Raw genomic sequence first — 17,250 nt, forward strand, 5'->3', positions numbered from 1 at the left:
CTCTCTCTCTCTCTCTATATCTCTCTCTCTCTCTCTATATCTCTCTCTCTCTCTCTCTCTCTATATCTCTCTCTCTCTCTCTCTATATCTCTCTCTCTCTCTCTCTATATCTCTCTCTCTCTCTCTATATCTCTCTCTCTCTCTCTCTATATCTCTCTCTCTCTCTCTATATCTCTCTCTCTATATCTCTCTCTCTCTCTCTATATCTCTCTCTCTCTCTCTCTATATCTCTCTCTCTCTCTCTATATCTCTCTCTCTCTCTATATCTCTCTCTATATCTCTCTCTCTCTCTATATCTCTCTCTCTCTCTATATCTCTCTCTATATCTCTCTCTCTCTCTATATCTCTCTCTCTATATCTCTCTCTCTCTCTCTATATCTCTCTCTCTCTCTCTCTATATCTCTCTCTATATCTCTCTCTCTCTCTATATCTCTCTCTATATCTCTCTCTCTCTCTATATCTCTCTCTCTCTCTATATCTCTCTCTATATCTCTCTCTCTCTCTATATCTCTCTCTCGATATCTCTCTCTCGATATATCTCTCTCTCTCTATATCTCTCTCTCTCTATATCTCTCTCTCTCTATATCTCTCTCTCTCTATATCTCTCTCTCTCTATATCTCTCTCTCTCTATATCTCTCTCTCTCTATATCTCTCTCTCTCTATATCTCTCTCTCTCTCTATATCTCTCTATATCTCTCTCTCTCTATATATCTCTCTCTCTCTCTATATCTCTCTCTCTCTCTATATCTCTCTCTCTCTCTATATCTCTCTCTCTCTCTATATCTCTCTCTCTCTCTATATCTCTCTCTCTCTCTATATCTCTCTATATCTCTCTCTCTCTCTATATCTCTCTCTCTCTCTATATCTCTCTCTCTCTATATCTCTCTCTCTCTCTATATCTCTCTCTCTATATCTCTCTCTCTATATCTCTCTCTCTCTCTATATCTCTCTCTCTCTCTATATCTCTCTCTCTCTCTATATCTCTCTCTCTCTCTCTATATCTCTCTCTCTCTCTATATCTCTCTCTCTCTCTATATCTCTCTCTCTCTCTATATCTCTCTCTCTCTATATCTCTCTCTCTCTCTATATCTCTCTCTCTCTCTATATCTCTCTCTCTCTATATCTCTCTCTCTCTCTATATCTCTCTCTCTCTCTCTATATCTCTCTCTCTCTATATCTCTCTCTCTCTCTATATCTCTCTCTCTCTATATCTCTCTCTCTCTATATCTCTCTCTCTCTATATCTCTCTCTCTCTATATCTCTCTCTCTCTATATCTCTCTCTCTCTATATCTCTCTCTCTCTATATCTCTCTCTCTCTATATCTCTCTCTCTCTATATCTCTCTCTCTCTATATCTCTCTCTCTCTATATCTCTCTCTATATCTCTCTCTATATCTCTCTCTCTCTATATCTCTCTCTCTCTATATCTCTCTCTCTCTATATCTCTCTCTCTCTATATCTCTCTCTCTCTATATCTCTCTCTCTCTATATCTCTCTCTCTCTATATCTCTCTCTCTCTATATCTCTCTCTCTCTATATCTCTCTCTCTCTATATCTCTCTCTCTCTATATCTCTCTCTCTCTATATCTCTCTCTCTCTATATCTCTCTCTCTCTATATCTCTCTCTCTATATCTCTCTCTCTATATCTCTCTCTCTATATCTCTCTCTCTCTCTATATCTCTCTCTCTCTCTATATCTCTCTCTCTCTCTATATCTCTCTCTCTCTCTATATCTCTCTCTCTCTATCTCTCTCTCTCTCTATATCTCTCTCTCTCTCTATATCTCTCTCTCTCTCTATATCTCTCTCTCTCTCTATATCTCTCTCTCTCTCTATATCTCTCTCTCTCTCTATATCTCTCTCTCTCTCTATATCTCTCTCTCTCTCTATATCTCTCTCTCTCTCTATATCTCTCTCTCTCTCTATATCTCTCTCTCTCTCTATATCTCTCTCTCTCTCTATATCTCTCTCTCTCTCTATATCTCTCTCTCTCTCTATATCTCTCTCTCTCTCTATATCTCTCTCTCTCTCTATATCTCTCTCTCTCTATATCTCTCTCTCTCTCTATATCTCTCTCTCTCTCTATATCTCTCTCTCTCTCTATATCTCTCTCTCTCTCTATATCTCTCTCTCTCTCTATATCTCTCTCTCTCTATATCTCTCTCTCTATATCTCTCTCTCTATATCTCTCTCTCTATATCTCTCTCTCTATATCTCTCTCTCTATATCTCTCTCTCTCTCTATATCTCTCTCTCTCTCTATATCTCTCTCTCTCTCTATATCTCTCTCTCTCTCTATATCTCTCTCTCTCTCTATATCTCTCTCTATATATCTCTCTCTATATATCTCTCTCTATATATCTCTCTCTATATATCTCTCTCTATATATCTCTCTCTATATATCTCTCTCTATATATCTCTCTCTCTATATCTCTCTCTCTCTCTATATCTCTCTCTCTCTATATCTCTCTCTATATATCTCTCTCTATATATCTCTCTCTATATATCTCTCTCTATATATCTCTCTCTATATATCTCTCTCTATATATCTCTCTCTATATATCTCTCTCTATATATCTCTCTCTATATATCTCTCTCTATATATCTCTCTCTATATATCTCTCTCTATATATCTCTCTCTATATATCTCTCTCTATATATCTCTCTCTATATATCTCTCTCTATATATCTCTCTCTATATATCTCTCTCTATATATCTCTCTCTATATATCTCTCTCTATATATCTCTCTCTATATATCTCTCTCTATATATCTCTCTCTATATATCTCTCTCTATATATCTCTCTATATCTCTCTCTCTATATCTCTCTCTCTATATCTCTCTCTATATATCTCTCTCTCTCTATATCTATATCTCTCTATATCTATATCTCTCTCTCTCTATATCTATATCTCTCTCTCTCTATATCTATATCTCTCTCTCTCTATATCTATCTCTCTCTCTCTCTATATCTATATCTCTCTCTCTCTCTCTCTATATCTCTCTCTCTCTCTCTCTATATCTCTCTCTCTCTATATCTATATCTATATCTCTCTCTCTCTCTATATATCTATATCTCTCTCTCTCTCTATATATCTATATCTCTCTCTCTCTCTATATATCTATATCTCTCTCTCTCTCTCTCTCTCTCTCTCTCTATCTCTATATATATATTTTTTTATTTTTTTTTTAAAATCGGGTTACAGGGACAGTCTACTCCAGAATTACCTAAAGAACAAAGCAAACTTAAAAGTACAATTGGAAATTGCGTGCTCTACCTGAGTCATGAAAGTTTAATTTTGATTGATATTTGCTGCATGTTCTTGTTTTTCACTTTGAAAGTAAAATACATCTCAGAATTGCACAAAATTATCTTTGAAAAAAAATATGAACAAATAGAAGGTAAACATTTCAGATTCTGGTGTTCAAATGACCAACCTGTTCCAAATCAACATCATCTGCCAGTTTCATGTTCTTAGTGTGGATCTGTAGTATTTCCAGCCTGCCGGTGGCATCAGGGATTCCAATGTCAACTTCCCTGTCAAAGCGACCTACAAGGGAACAAGACGTGTAACTTACAGGTTTCCAATCAGATAATTACAGTTCTTTATTTATTGCTCTGACATTTAGTCGATTTAAAGGGATTGTATAGTCAACTATTTATTTTTAAATTACATGATTCAGATAGAGCAGCAATTTTAAGCAACTTTCAAATTTACTGCTATTCATTTTTCTTCATTCTCTTTAGATATTTATTTAAAAAAAGCTGGAAAGTAAGCTTAGGAGCCAGTCCATTTTTGTTTCAGTCCTGGGTAGCCCTTGCTGATTGGATGGCTACATTTAGACACCTATCAGCAAGCGCTACCCAGGTGCTGAACCAAAAATGGGCCGGCTTCTAAGCTTACATTCCAGCTTTTTAAAATAAAGATACCAAGAGAACAAAGAAAAATTGATAAGAGCAGTAAATTAGAAAGTTGCTGCTCTATCTGAAACATGAAAGTTTAATTTGACTATAATATCCCTTTAAGGAAAAATGTGCATAAAGTTTATATAATTTTACAGGGATAACAAAGCAGCAAACACCATAAATAAGCAATCTCTATAAAACGGGGTCATTATTACCACTACCCAAGCCCAGATTAAGGCCATTCTATAAAATGTGATCTCTTCTCACCAAATCGTCTGAGAGCTGGATCAATGCTGTTGGGTCTGTTGGTAGCAGCCATGACAATCACGTGCGCCCTCTGTTTAAGCCCATCCATCAGAGTAAGCAGCTGAGACACAATACGACGTTCAACTTCTCCATGTGTCTGTGGAGAGGGGATATCATGTTTGTTTTAATAAAACGTCTGTAGTATTCAGCCACTTACATGGTAATATGGCCAACCGCTGACAAAAACACCGGCATAAAAGCGATGGTGAAGTCCACTAGATGGCTTCAGAATACCAAGGCTAGAAATAAAGCTAACGCAGCCATAATTAATTGTTCATCCCAGGGAAATATATCAAACATAACAGCATACAGAGAGTAGGTCCTGTTCCTATGTGCTACTCCTGAAAACAGCAGGAATTAGTATGTGATTTATGTTAGCATATCATAAAATTGCATTACCCGAGACCGAAGAGGTGTTTGCTAAAACTCTTACAAACTCAACTGCAAAAAAAAAAACAAAAAACATAAATCTAAAATAATTCTGTCCATGTCCTCAATTGAAGCGCATAGCTAGTTTAATGGAGATAAAATACCTGAGTTTAAAGGTTACAGAAGTAGGTCATTAACCATATGCTACAAGTTTAGGTCTGAAGCAGAATATTCCCAGACAGTAACTGAAGGCAAAGATTCCTGCAACCGCTGCATTCAACTCACCTTCTCTCTCTTGGGGGCAATGGCATCCAGTTCATCTATGAAGATGATGGCAGGGGCGTTCTTCTCAGCCTCTTCAAAGGCCTTGCGCAGGTTGCTCTCAGACTCTCCAGCTAACTTGCTCATAATCTCTGGGCCTGAGAACAGAAGGAAAGCACTGATCACTAAGGTCTTCATTCTTAAGGCCAAACTTATACATCAGTTGTGATTTGGAACTAAACACCCTAGCATTATGCAATAGTAACGCACTGAAAGCCTTCAAATGGCATACATCCATGTCTCCTATAATCTTAAATATTCATGGGCACCAGGGAAATTAAAACTAATTTTAATAAACAAGGTTGTAAAAAGTGTGTTTTGCCACTTTATTTCAAACAAAGGGGTTATCCACATATAATTAATGCCATTTGGGTATATGTACATAACTGATATTCATGTAGGGGCTCCCATGATCCTTTACTCAAATAAATGCACATATATACACACGCCAGGTGATTATTATTAACCACATTGATTACCTGGCTATAAAAACCTGTATAAGGAGGGGCTTCTGAGTGTTATAACCGTTCATTATAAAGGCCTAGAGACCCTCATGAACTCGTTTTAAGTCATCTGCACTTTAACTCATTGTCATGCAGGGTTAAGAAAGCTGTAGATCTGTTTCCAACAAAATTATTCTGAAGAAAGACTACAAACTACTAAACCTTATAAAGGTCTCTAATGAGAGGAAGGTGGGGGAAATGTTCAATGTATTTGGCAAAAAAAACTTTACAATAACAATCACTTTTCTCAGAACTAAACTTTTCTAAAAAAGAGAATGGAAACATCAAATACAGGCAACTGGATAGCTGGGGCATCTTTGTTAGAGACCCTAAAGTGTTAAACATAATTGTAGTTGCACATCTCTTCAAGATAAATTGTAAGCAGCAAGTGTGTGCAGTTATATTATCAGATATAACCAGAAACGTCACTTACCATTAATCAAGAAGAAAAATGCGCCAGTTTCATTAGCAACAGCACGAGCAATCAGAGTCTTTCCAGTTCCAGGCGGTCCGTAAAGCAGGATACCACGCGGAGGCTGGACAATAAATCAGAACATTGTTTTAAAGCCGTTACAACAGCCTAAGGAACATAGTGAAGTAACTAAATGTCATAAAGTGACAAACTTTTTTTTTCTCCAAAAACCAAGAACTGCTTCTCCCATGCTCTCTAGAGAAGCCAAGAATCTGTAACCTAAGTTTTCATCATGTCGTTATTTGCCTAAAGCATCTAGCTGATCATTTGCTGGTTACAGTGTTAACTTTGCAGCCTATTGAGAGTGAGAAAAGTAGAAATCTTACAGAAGAGGTTTTTTTTTTAAGGCACATTAACTTAATACGTAACAGTTCTTTTTAGCAGCAAAGGGCTATTAATATAACTTGGTAAGTAAAAACAAAATGTATGCTTACCTGATAAATTTATTTCTTTTTAGACACGATGATTCCACGGATCATCTTCATTACTTATGGGATATTTACCTCCTGGTCAGCAGGAGGAGGCAAAGAGCACCACTGCAGAGCTGTTAAATAGCTACTCCCTTCCCTCCCCTCCCACTCCAGTCATTCGACCGAAGTTAGGAAGAGAAAGGAAAAGCCAAGGTGCAGAGGTGTCTGAAGTTTATAATTAACAACCTGTCTAAAAGAACAGGGCGGGCCATGGACTCACCGTGTCTAAAAATAAACAAATTTATCAAGTAAGCATACTTTTTTTTTTCTTTTTAAAGACACGATGAGTGCACGGATCATCTTCATTACTTATGGGATACAATACCCAAGCTAGAGTACACAGATAAGGGAGTGACAAGACATGGAACCTAAATGGAATGCACCACTGCTTGAAGAACCAAAAGCGGCCTCAGCCAAGGCAAAAGTATCAAATTTATAGAATTTTGAAAAAGTGTGAAGAGAGGACCAAGTTGCAGCCTTGCAGATCTGTTCTACAGAAGCTTCATTTTTGAATGCCCATGATGAAGCAACAGCCCTAGTGGAATGAGCTGCAACTCTTTCAAGGAGGTTGCTGTCCAGCAGTCTCATATGCAAAACGGATGATACTGTTCAGCCAAAAAGAGGTAACCATAGCTTTCTGACCCTTACGTATTCCAGAGAAAATTACAAAGAAGAGGACTGACTAAAGTCCTTAGTCCCTTGTAAGTAAAATTTTAAAGCACAGACCACGTCCTTTCTGAGAAGGATTAGGACACAAGGAAGGAACAACAATCTCCTGATTAATGTTCCTATCTGAAACAACCTTAGGAAGAAAACCTAGTTTAGTACGTAAAACTACCTTATCTGAATGGAAAATAAGGTAAGGCGAAGTGTATTGCAACGCCGAAAGCTCAATCTACGAGCTGAAGAAATAGCAAAAGAAATAGAAATAAAACTTTCCAAGATAACAATATCTAAGGAATGCATAGGCTCAAACGGAGCCCCTTGAAGAACTTTAAGAAATAAATTCAGACTCCATGGAGGAGTAACTGGTTTGAACACAGGCCTGATCCTAACCAAGGCCTGACAAAATGATTGTACATCTGGGACATCTGCCAGTCGTTTGTGTAACAAAATAGATAAGGCAGAGATTTGACCCTTTAGGGAACTTGTTGATAAACCCTTCTCCAAACCGTCTTGGAGAAAAGACAATTCTAGGAATTCTAACTCTACTCCATGAGTAGCCCATGGACTCACACCAATAGAGATATTTACGCCTTATCTTATGGTTAATCTTTCTAGTTACAGGCTTACGAGCCCGAATCATGGTCTCTATGACCGAATCAGAAAAACCCTGCTTGGATAAAATTAAGCGTTCAATCTCCAAGCAGTCAGCTTCAGAGAAACTAGATTTGGATGAAGGAAGGGCCCTTGAATTAGAAGGTCCTTCCTCAACGGAAGTCTCCAAGGTGGCAGAGATGACATGTCCACCAGATCTGCATACCAAATCCTGCGAGGCCAAGCAGGTGTAATGAGGATCACCAATGCCCTCTCCTGCTTGATTCGAGCAATGACCCGAGGAAGAAGCGCAAATGGAGGAAATGGGTATGCAAGGCTGAAAGACCAAGGAACCGCCAGAGCATCCATCAGTTCCTCCTGGGGATCCCTGGACCTCGACCAGTATCTCGGGAGCTTGGCATTCTGATGAGATGCAATGAGATCTAACTCCGGCCAACCCCATTTGAGAATCAGGTTGGAGAACACCTCCGGATGGAGTTCCCACTCTCCCGGAGGAAAAGTCTGCCTGCTCAAAAAATACGCCTCCCAGTTGTCCACCCCTGGATGTGGATCGCTGACAGATAGCAAGAATGGTCCTCCGCCCACCGGATTATCTTAGCTACTTCGGTCATCGATAAGGAACTCCTAGTTCCTCCCTGATGATTGATGTAGGCCACTGACGTTATGTTGTCCAACTGGAATCTGATAAACTGGGCCGAAGCCAACTGAGGCCAGGCGAGCATTGAAGATCACTCTTAGTTCCAGGATGTTTATAGGAAGAACAGACTCTGCCCGAGTCCACGCTCCCTGAGACTTTAGGGAACCCCAGACAGCTCCCCACCACAGAAGGCTGGCGTCTTGTCACAATCACCCAGGACGGTCTGCGAAAGCAGGTTCCCTGGGATAGATGATCCAGAGACACCCACCCTTGGAGTCCCTTGTCTCCTGTTCCAGGGTTATTCGAGGAGACAAGTCTGCATAATCTCCATTCCACTGCCTGAGCATGTTTAACTGCAGAGGTCTGAGGTGGAACCGAGCAAACGGGATGATGTCCATTGCTGCCACCATCAGTCCGATTACTTCCATGCACTGAGCCACTGACGGCCGAGGAGTGAACTGAAGGGCTTGACAGTTATCTAGAATCTGATTTCCTGCCTTCTGTCAGAAAAATCCTCAGATATTGAATCGATTAGAATTCCCAAGAAAGTTACCCTTGTTTTCGGGATTAAGGAACTTTTTTCCAGATTTACCTTCCACCCGTGAGTTCTCAGGAAGGATAGCACAACGTCGGTATGAGATCTTGCTTGTTGACAAGATGGCGCCTGGATTATAATATCGTCCAGATAAGGCGCCACCGCAATGCCCCGTGGTCTTAGAACCGCCAGTAGAGACCCCAGAACCTTTGTGAATATTCTGGGTGCCGTGGCCAGACCAAAAAGGAAGAGCCACGAACTGAAAGTGTTTGTCCAGAAAAGCAAACCTTAGGAACTTGTGATGATCTCTGTGGATCTTGAATGACGGAACTCTGAGAAACTTGTTTAGACTCTTGAGGTCTAAGATAGGACTGAAGGTTCCCCTCCTTTTTGGGAACCACAAACGGATTTGAATAAAAACCCTGCCCCTGTTCTGGAACGGGAACAATCACTCCCAGGGAGGAGAGGTCTCTTACACAATGTAAGAACGCCTCTTATCTGGTTTGCAAATAATCTTGAAAGACAAATCTTCCTCTGGGAGGAACATTTTTGAACTCCAGTTTGTATCCCTGAGACATTTCTACTGCCAGGGATCCTGAACGTCCCGAATCCAAGCCTGAACGAAGAAGGAAAGTCTGCCCCCTACCAGATCCGGTCCCGGATCGGAGGCATGCCCTTCATGCCGTTTTGGATTCAACAGCAGGCTTCTTGGATTGTTTACCCTTGTTCCAAGACTGATTGGGTCTCCAAGCAGGCTTAGATTGTTCTGGTTTAGAGGAGGAAGAGAAAGAATTTCCATTGAAATTTCAAAAAGGAACGAAAAAACAGAATTTATGCTTACCTGATAAATTACTTTCTCCAACGGTGTGTCCGGTCCACGGCGTCATCCTTACTTGTGGGATATTCTCTTCCCCAACAGGAAATGGCAAAGAGCCCAGCAAAGCTGGTCACATGATCCCTCCTAGGCTCCGCCTACCCCAGTCATTCGACCGACGTACAGGAGGAAATATGCATAGGAGAAACCATATGATACCGTGGTGACTGTAGTTAGAAAAAATAATTCAACAGACCTGATTAAAAAAACCAGGGCGGGCCGTGGACCGGACACACCGTTGGAGAAAGTAATTTATCAGGTAAGCATAAATTCTGTTTTCTCCAACATAGGTGTGTCCGGTCCACGGCGTCATCCTTACTTGTGGGAACCAATACCAAAGCTTTAGGACACGGATGAAGGGAGGGAGCAAATCAGGTCACCTAAATGGAAGGCACCACGGCTTGCAAAACCTTTCTCCCAAAAATAGCCTCCGAAGAAGCAAAAGTATCAAATTTGTAAAATTTGGCAAAAGTGTGCAGTGAAGACCAAGTCGCTGCCTTACATATCTGGTCAACAGAAGCCTCGTTCTTGAAAATCCATGTGGAAGCCACAGCCCTAGTGGAATGAGCTGTGATTCTTTCAGGAGGCTGCCGTCCGGCAGTCTCATAAGCCAATCGGATAATGCTTTTAAGCCAAAAAGAAAGAGAGGTAGAAGTTGCTTTTTGACCTCTCCTTTTACCAGAATAAACAACAAACAAAGAAGATGTTTGTCTGAAATCTTTAGTGGCCTCTAAATAGAATTTTAGAGCACGGACTACGTCCAAATTGTGTAACAAACGTTCCTTCTTTGAAACTGGATTCGGACACAAAGAAGGTACAACTATCTCCTGGTTAATATTTTTGTTGGAAACAACTTTTGGAAGAAAACCAGGCTTAGTACGCAAAACCACCTTATCTGCATGGAACACCAGATAGGGCGGAGAACACTGCAGAGCAGATAACTCAGAAACTCTACTAGCAGAAGAAATTGCAACCAAAGACAAAACTTTCCAAGATAATAACTTAATATCTACGGAATGTAAGGGTTCAAACGGAACCCCTTGAAGAACTGAAAGAACTAGATTAAGACTCCAGGGAGGAGTCAAAGGTCTGTAAACAGGCTTGATTCTAAACAAAGCCTGAACAAACGCTTGAACGTCTGGCACAGCTGCCAGCCTTTTGTGAAGTAAAACAGATAACGCAGAGATCTGTCCCTTCAGAGAACTTGCAGATAATCCTTTCTCCAAACCTTCTTGTAGAAAGGATAGAATCTTAGGAATTTTTATCTTGTTCCATGGGAATCCTTTAGATTCACACCAACAGATATATTTTTTCCATATTTTATGGTAAATTTTTCTAGTTACAGGCTTTCTAGCCTGAATCAGAGTATCTATTACAGAATCTGAAAACCCACGCTTTGATAAAATCAAGCGTTCAATCTCCAAGCAGTCAGTTGAAGGGAAACCAGATTCGGATGTTCGAATGGACCTTGAACAAGAAGGTCCTGTCTCAAAGGTAGCTTCCATGGTGGAGCCGATGACATATTCACCAGGTCTGCATACCAAGTCCTGCGTGGCCACGCAGGAGCTATCAAGATCACCGAAGCCCTCTCCTGATTGATCCTGGCTACCAGCCTGGGAATGAGAGGAAACGGTGGGAATACATAAGCTAGGTTGAAGGTCCAAGGTGCTACTAGTGCATCTACTTGAGTCGCCTTGGGATCCCTGGATCTGGACCCGTAACAAGGAACCTTGAAGTTCTGACGAGAGGCCATCAGATCCATGTCTGGAATGCCCCATAATCGAGTTATTCGGGCAAAGATTTCCGGATGGAGTTCCCACTCCCCCGGATGGAATGTCTGACGACTCAGAAAATCCGCTTCCCAATTTTCCACTGAATTATCTTGGTCACTTCTTCCATCGCCAGGGAACTCCTTGTTCCCCCCTGATGGTTGATATATGCAACGGTCGTCATGTTGTCTGATTGAAACCTTATGAATTTGGCCTTTGCTAGATGAGGCCAAGCTTTGAGAGCATTGAATATCGCTCTCAGTTCCAGAATGTTTATCGGGAGAAGAGATTCTTCCCGAGACCATAGACCCTGAGCTTTCAGGGGTTCCCAGACCGCGCCCCAGCCCATCAGACTGGCGTCGGTCGTGACAATGACCCACTCTGGTCTGCGGAAGCTCATTCACTGTGACAGGTTGTCCAGGATCAGCCACCAACGGAGTGAATCTCTGGTCCTTTGATCTACTTGAATCGTCGGAGACAAGTCTGTATAATACCCATTCCACTGTCTGAGCATGCACAGTTGTAATGGTCTTAGATGAATTTGTGCAAAAGGAACTATGTCCATTGCTGCAACCATCAATCCTATTACTTCCATGCACTGCGCTATGGAAGGACGAAGAACAGAATGAAGTACTTGACAAGAGCTTAGAAGTTTTGATTTTCTGACCTCTGTCAGAAAAATCCTCATTTCTAAGGAATCTAAGGGAACTCTTGTTGACGGGGACAGAGAACTTTTTTCTATGTTCACTTTCCATCCGTGAGATCTGAGAAAGGCTAGGACGATGTCCGTATGAGCCTTTGCTTTTGACAGAGACGACGCTTGAATCAGGATGTCGTCCAAGTACGGTACTACTGCAATGCCCCTTGGTCTTAGAACCGCTAGAAGGGACCCTAGTACCTTTGTGAAAATTCTCGGAGCAGTGGCTAATCCGAATGGAAGTGCCACAAACTGGTAATGCTTGTCCAGAAAAGCGAACCTTAGGAACTGATGATGTTCCTTGTGGATAGGAATATGTAGGTACGCATCCTTTAAATCCACCGTGGTCATAAATTGACCTTCCTGGATGGTAGGAAGGATCGTTCGAATGGTTTCCATTTTGAACGATGGAACCCTGAGAAATTTGTTTAGGATCTTGAGATCTAAAATTGGTCTGAATGTTCCCTCTTTTTTGGGAACTATGAACAGGTTGGAGTAAAACCCCATCCCTTGTTCTCCTATTGGAACTGGATGAATTACTCCCATCTTTAACAGGTCTTCTACACAATGTAAGAATGCCTGTCTTTATTTGGTTTGAAGATAATTGAGACCTGTGGAACCTTCCCCTTGGGGGTAGTTCCTTGAATTCCAGGAGATAACCCTAAGAAACTATTTCTAGTGCCCAAGGATCCTGAACATCTCTTGCCCAAGCCTGAGCAAAGAGAGAAAGTCTGCCCCCCACCAGATCCGGTCCCGGATCGGGGGCCATCCCTTCATGCTGTTTTGGTAGCAGTGGCAGGCTTCTTGGCCTGCTTACCCTTGTTCCAGCCTTGCATCGGTCTCCAGGCTGGTTTGGGTTGTGAAGTATTACCCTCCTGCTTAGAGGATGTAGAATTAGAGGCTGGTCCGTTTCTGCGAAAGGGACGAAAATTAGGCTTATTTTTAGCCTTAAAAGACCTATCCTGAGGAAGGGCGTGGCCCTTTCCCCCGGTGATGTCTGAAATAATCTCTTTCAAATCAGGACCAAACAGTGTTTTACCCTTGAAAGGGATGTTAAGCAATTTTGTCTTGGAAGACACATCCGCTGACCAAGACTTTAGCCAAAGCGCTCTGCGCGCCACGATAGCAAACCCTGAATTTTTCGCCGCTAATCTAGATAATTGCAAAGCGGCATCTAAAATAAAAGAGTTAGCCAATTTAAGTGCTTGAACTCTGTCCATAACCTCCTCATACGAAGATTCTTTATTGAGCGACTTTTCTAGTTCTTCGAACCAGAAACACGCTGCCGTAGTGACAGGAACAATGCATGAAATTGGTTGTAGAAGGTAACCTTGCTGAACAAACATCTTTTTAAGCAAACCCTCTAATTTTTTATCCATAGGATCTTTGAAAGCACAACTATCTTCTATGGGAATAGTAGTGCGTTTGTTTAGAGTAGAGACCGCCCCCTCGACCTTGGGGACTGTCTGCCATAAGTCCTTTCTGGGGTCGAGTATAGGAAATAATTTCTTAAATATAGGGGGAGGAACAAAAAGGTATGCCGGGCCTTTCCCACTCCTTATTTACTATGTCCGCCACCCGCTTGGGTATAGGAAAAGCATCGGGGGGCACCGGAACCTCTAGGAACTTGTCCATCTTACATAATTTCTCTGGAATTACCAAATTGTCACGATCATCCAGAGTAGATAATACCTCCTTAAGCAGTGCGCGGAGATGTTCTAATTTAAATTTAAATGTTACATCAGGTTCAGCTTGTTGAGAAATTTTTCCTGAATCTGAAATTTCTCCCTCAGACAAAACCTCCCTCCTGGCCCCTTCAGATTGGTGTGAGGGTATGTCAGAACCGTTATCATCAGCGTCCTCTTGCTCTTCAGTGTTTAAAACAGAGCAATCGCGCTTTCTCTGATAAGTAGGCATTTTAGATAAAATGTTTGCAATAGAATTATCCATAACAGCCGTTAATTGTTGCATGGTAATAAGTATTGGCGCACTAGATGTACTAGGGGCCTCTTGTGTGGGCAAAACTGGTGTAGACACAGAAGGGGATGACGCAGTACCATGCTTACTCCCCTCATTTGAGGAATCATCTTGGGCAATATCATTATCTGTGGCATCATTGTCCCTACTTTGTTTGGACACTATGTCACAATCATCACATATATTTAAATGGTGAGAAACCTTGGCTTTCATACATCGCTTATCTGATGGTTCAGACATGTTAAACAGGCTTAAACTTGTCAACAAAGCACAAAAAACGTTTTAAAATAAAACCGTTACTGTCACTTTAAATTTTAAACAGAACACACTTTATTACTGAATATGTGAAAAAGCATGAAGGAATTGTTCAAAATTCACCAAAATTTCACCACAGTGTCTTAAAGCCTTAAAAGTATTGCACACCAAATTTGAAAGCTTTAACCCTTAAAATAACGGAACCGGAGCCGTTTTTACATTTAACCCCTATACAGTCCCAGGTATCTGCTTTGCTGAGACCCAACCAAGCCCAGAGGGGAATACGATACCAAATGACGCCTTCTATAAGCTTTTTCAGTGGTTCTTAGCTCCTCACACATGCATCTGCATGCCTTGCTTTCCAAAAACAACTGCGCATTAGTGGCGCGAAAATGAGGTTCTGCCTATGACTAGAAAAGGCCCCCATCTGAAAAAGGTGTCCAATACAGTGCCTGCCGTTTTTTAACAACAATCCCCAAGATTATAATAACTATTAAGAGTTATAATCTGCCAAATATGCTTAGCAAAGTAATCGTTTTAGCCCAGAAAAATGTCTACCAGTTTTTTAAGCCCTTATAAAGCCCTTTATTCTTTTACTTAATCTAAGAAAATGGCTTACCGGTCCCCATAGGGGAAATGACAGCCTTCCAGCATTACAAAGTCTTGTTAGAAATGTGGCCAGTCATACCTCAAGCAGAAAAGTCTGCCAACTGTTTCCCCCAACTGAAGTTACTTCATCTCAACAGTCCTGTGTGGAAACAGCAATCGATTTTAGTAACGTCTGCTAAAATCATCTTCCTCTTACAAACAGAAGTCTTCATCTCTTTTCTGTTTCAGAGTAAATAGTACATACCAGCACTATTTTAAAATAACAAACACTTGATTGAAGAATAAAAACTACATTTAAACACCAAAAAACTCTTAACCATCTCCGTGGAGATGTTGCCGGTGCAACGGCAAAGAGAATGACTGGGGTAGGCGGAGCCTAGGAGGGATCATGTGACCAGCTTTGCTGGGCTCTTTGCCATTTCCTGTTGGGGAAGAGAATATCCCACAAGTAAGGATGACGCCGTGGACCGGACACACCTATGTTGGAGAAATTACTCTGTCATCCTTTCTGTTTGTTTCTCTTATCCTGAGGAAGGAGATGACCCTTACCTCCCGTGATATCAGAGATAATTTATGTCAGGCCAGGTCCAAACAAGGTCTTCCCCTTGTAAGGAATCGCTAGAAGCTTAGACTTAGATTTAACCATAATGCTCTGCGGGCTACGATAGAGAACCCTGAACTCTTAGCTGCCAATTTAGTAATTTGCAGAGAAGCGTCCATAATAAAAGCATTAGCTAACTTCAGAGCTTTAATCCTATCTTGGATCTCCTCTAAGGAAGTCTCAGTCCTGAGAGATTCAGACAAAGCATCAAACCAATATGCTGCCGCACTGGTAACAGTAGCAATGCACACAGCTGGCTGCAATAGCAGACCCTGGTGAACATAAATCTTTTTAAGTAGACCCTCCAACTTTTTGTCCATGGGATCTTTAAAAGCACAACTATCCTCAATAGAAATAGTAGTTCGCTTGGCTAAGGTGGAAATTGCCCCTTCCACCTTACGAACCGTCTACCAAGTCTCCCTGACAGAGCTATAGGAAACATCTTCTTGAAAATAGGAGAGGGAGAGAAGGGAATACCTGGTTTCTCCCATTCCTTGGAAACAATCTCCGAAGCTAACTTTGGTACTGGAAAAACGTCCGAGTAAGAGGGAACTTCAAAATAGCTGTCCAATTTACTCGACTTCGCAGAAGCGATCACTACTGTAGAATCACAGTCGTCTAAAGTAACCAAAACCTCCCTGAGTAACAGGCGGAGGTGTTCTAGTTTAAACCTGAAAGATACAACCTCTGAATCAGTCAAAAGCAATGAACTTTTTGAGTATGAAATTTTGCCTTCCGATAGAAATCAAATACCCTCCATCTCAGTTCCCTGGGAGGGTACATCCGAGATTGCCACCATTGCATCAGAAACCTCACTGACAACATGGTTGTCTTTCCTCTTAAGTTTGCCTTGTAGCATAGGAAAAGCAGACAACGTATCAGAAGTTGTCGAAGACATAAGTGCAGCTATGTCTTTTAAGGTAAACTCCAGCAGGTGCTAGAGCAGAAGTAAAGGGCACTGCTTGCGCGGGCGTTAAAGTTTGGGACGCTTGGGGAGAAAGTTGCGGCATACTCTGCATCTCATCATTAGACACCTGAGAAGCATCCGCCTTTAAAAAAAGTTTGCTCATGAAAAATCTTTTCCCTATAACTTAAAGCTCTCTCAATACATGAGGGACAAAAAGGGATTGGTGGCTCCACATTGACATCCAAACACATGAAGCAAGTAACATCTTGCATGGCTCCTATGTCCATACTGAAGCACAGTAAAATAACAATGTAATAAAAACTTTGCTTTTACACAAAAACATTTTTATTACAATAAACCATTACTGGCAGGGAGAAAAAAAATGTGTCCCAAAATAAAACAAAATTTATACAGATTACTTTAACTCAAATAATTTTGAATGTTTAAAACGATAGTGTCTTTAAATTTTAAACAAACTATTTTCCTGCCTTTAGAAAAAACGTATCCTCAATTAAATAAAATACAGACACCTTTACGCCTCAGCAGCTCTGCTGAGGCGCCTACCTGCCAAACGGTTTCACTGCTATATCCCCAGCGATGCAGATAAGGGCTCTGTAGCGCTACAACCGATTGCTTCTAATGACTGAAAAACCGTGCAACGTTGATTCTCTCTTAACTGTCCGTTTGCAAGATAAGCAAAGTTGCCATACAGCTTACCCGGAACAGTTCCGTGCACCAGACAAGGCTGAAAACTGCAGCGTAA

The 17,250-nt window shown here is 41.2% G+C and overlaps 1 protein-coding gene across 1 annotated transcript in view; it reads right to left on the reverse strand.

The window, feature by feature from the left end:
- The window catches only part of VCP (valosin containing protein), an 87,994-nt gene that overhangs the window by 29,466 nt on the left and 41,278 nt on the right, over positions 1-17,250 (reverse strand). Inside the window, exons 7-10 of the mRNA XM_053700999.1 lie at positions 5,840-5,942; positions 4,868-5,001; positions 4,175-4,310; positions 3,439-3,551 (exon numbers count right to left, since the gene is read on the reverse strand). Of these exons, the coding sequence (XP_053556974.1) occupies positions 3,439-3,551; positions 4,175-4,310; positions 4,868-5,001; positions 5,840-5,942 (486 nt within the window). The remainder of the gene's footprint in view (positions 1-3,438; positions 3,552-4,174; positions 4,311-4,867; positions 5,002-5,839; positions 5,943-17,250) is intronic.

Source organism: Bombina bombina, chromosome 2 (genome assembly GCF_027579735.1).
Source record: "Bombina bombina isolate aBomBom1 chromosome 2, aBomBom1.pri, whole genome shotgun sequence".
Lineage (NCBI taxonomy): Eukaryota > Metazoa > Chordata > Amphibia > Anura > Bombinatoridae > Bombina > Bombina bombina.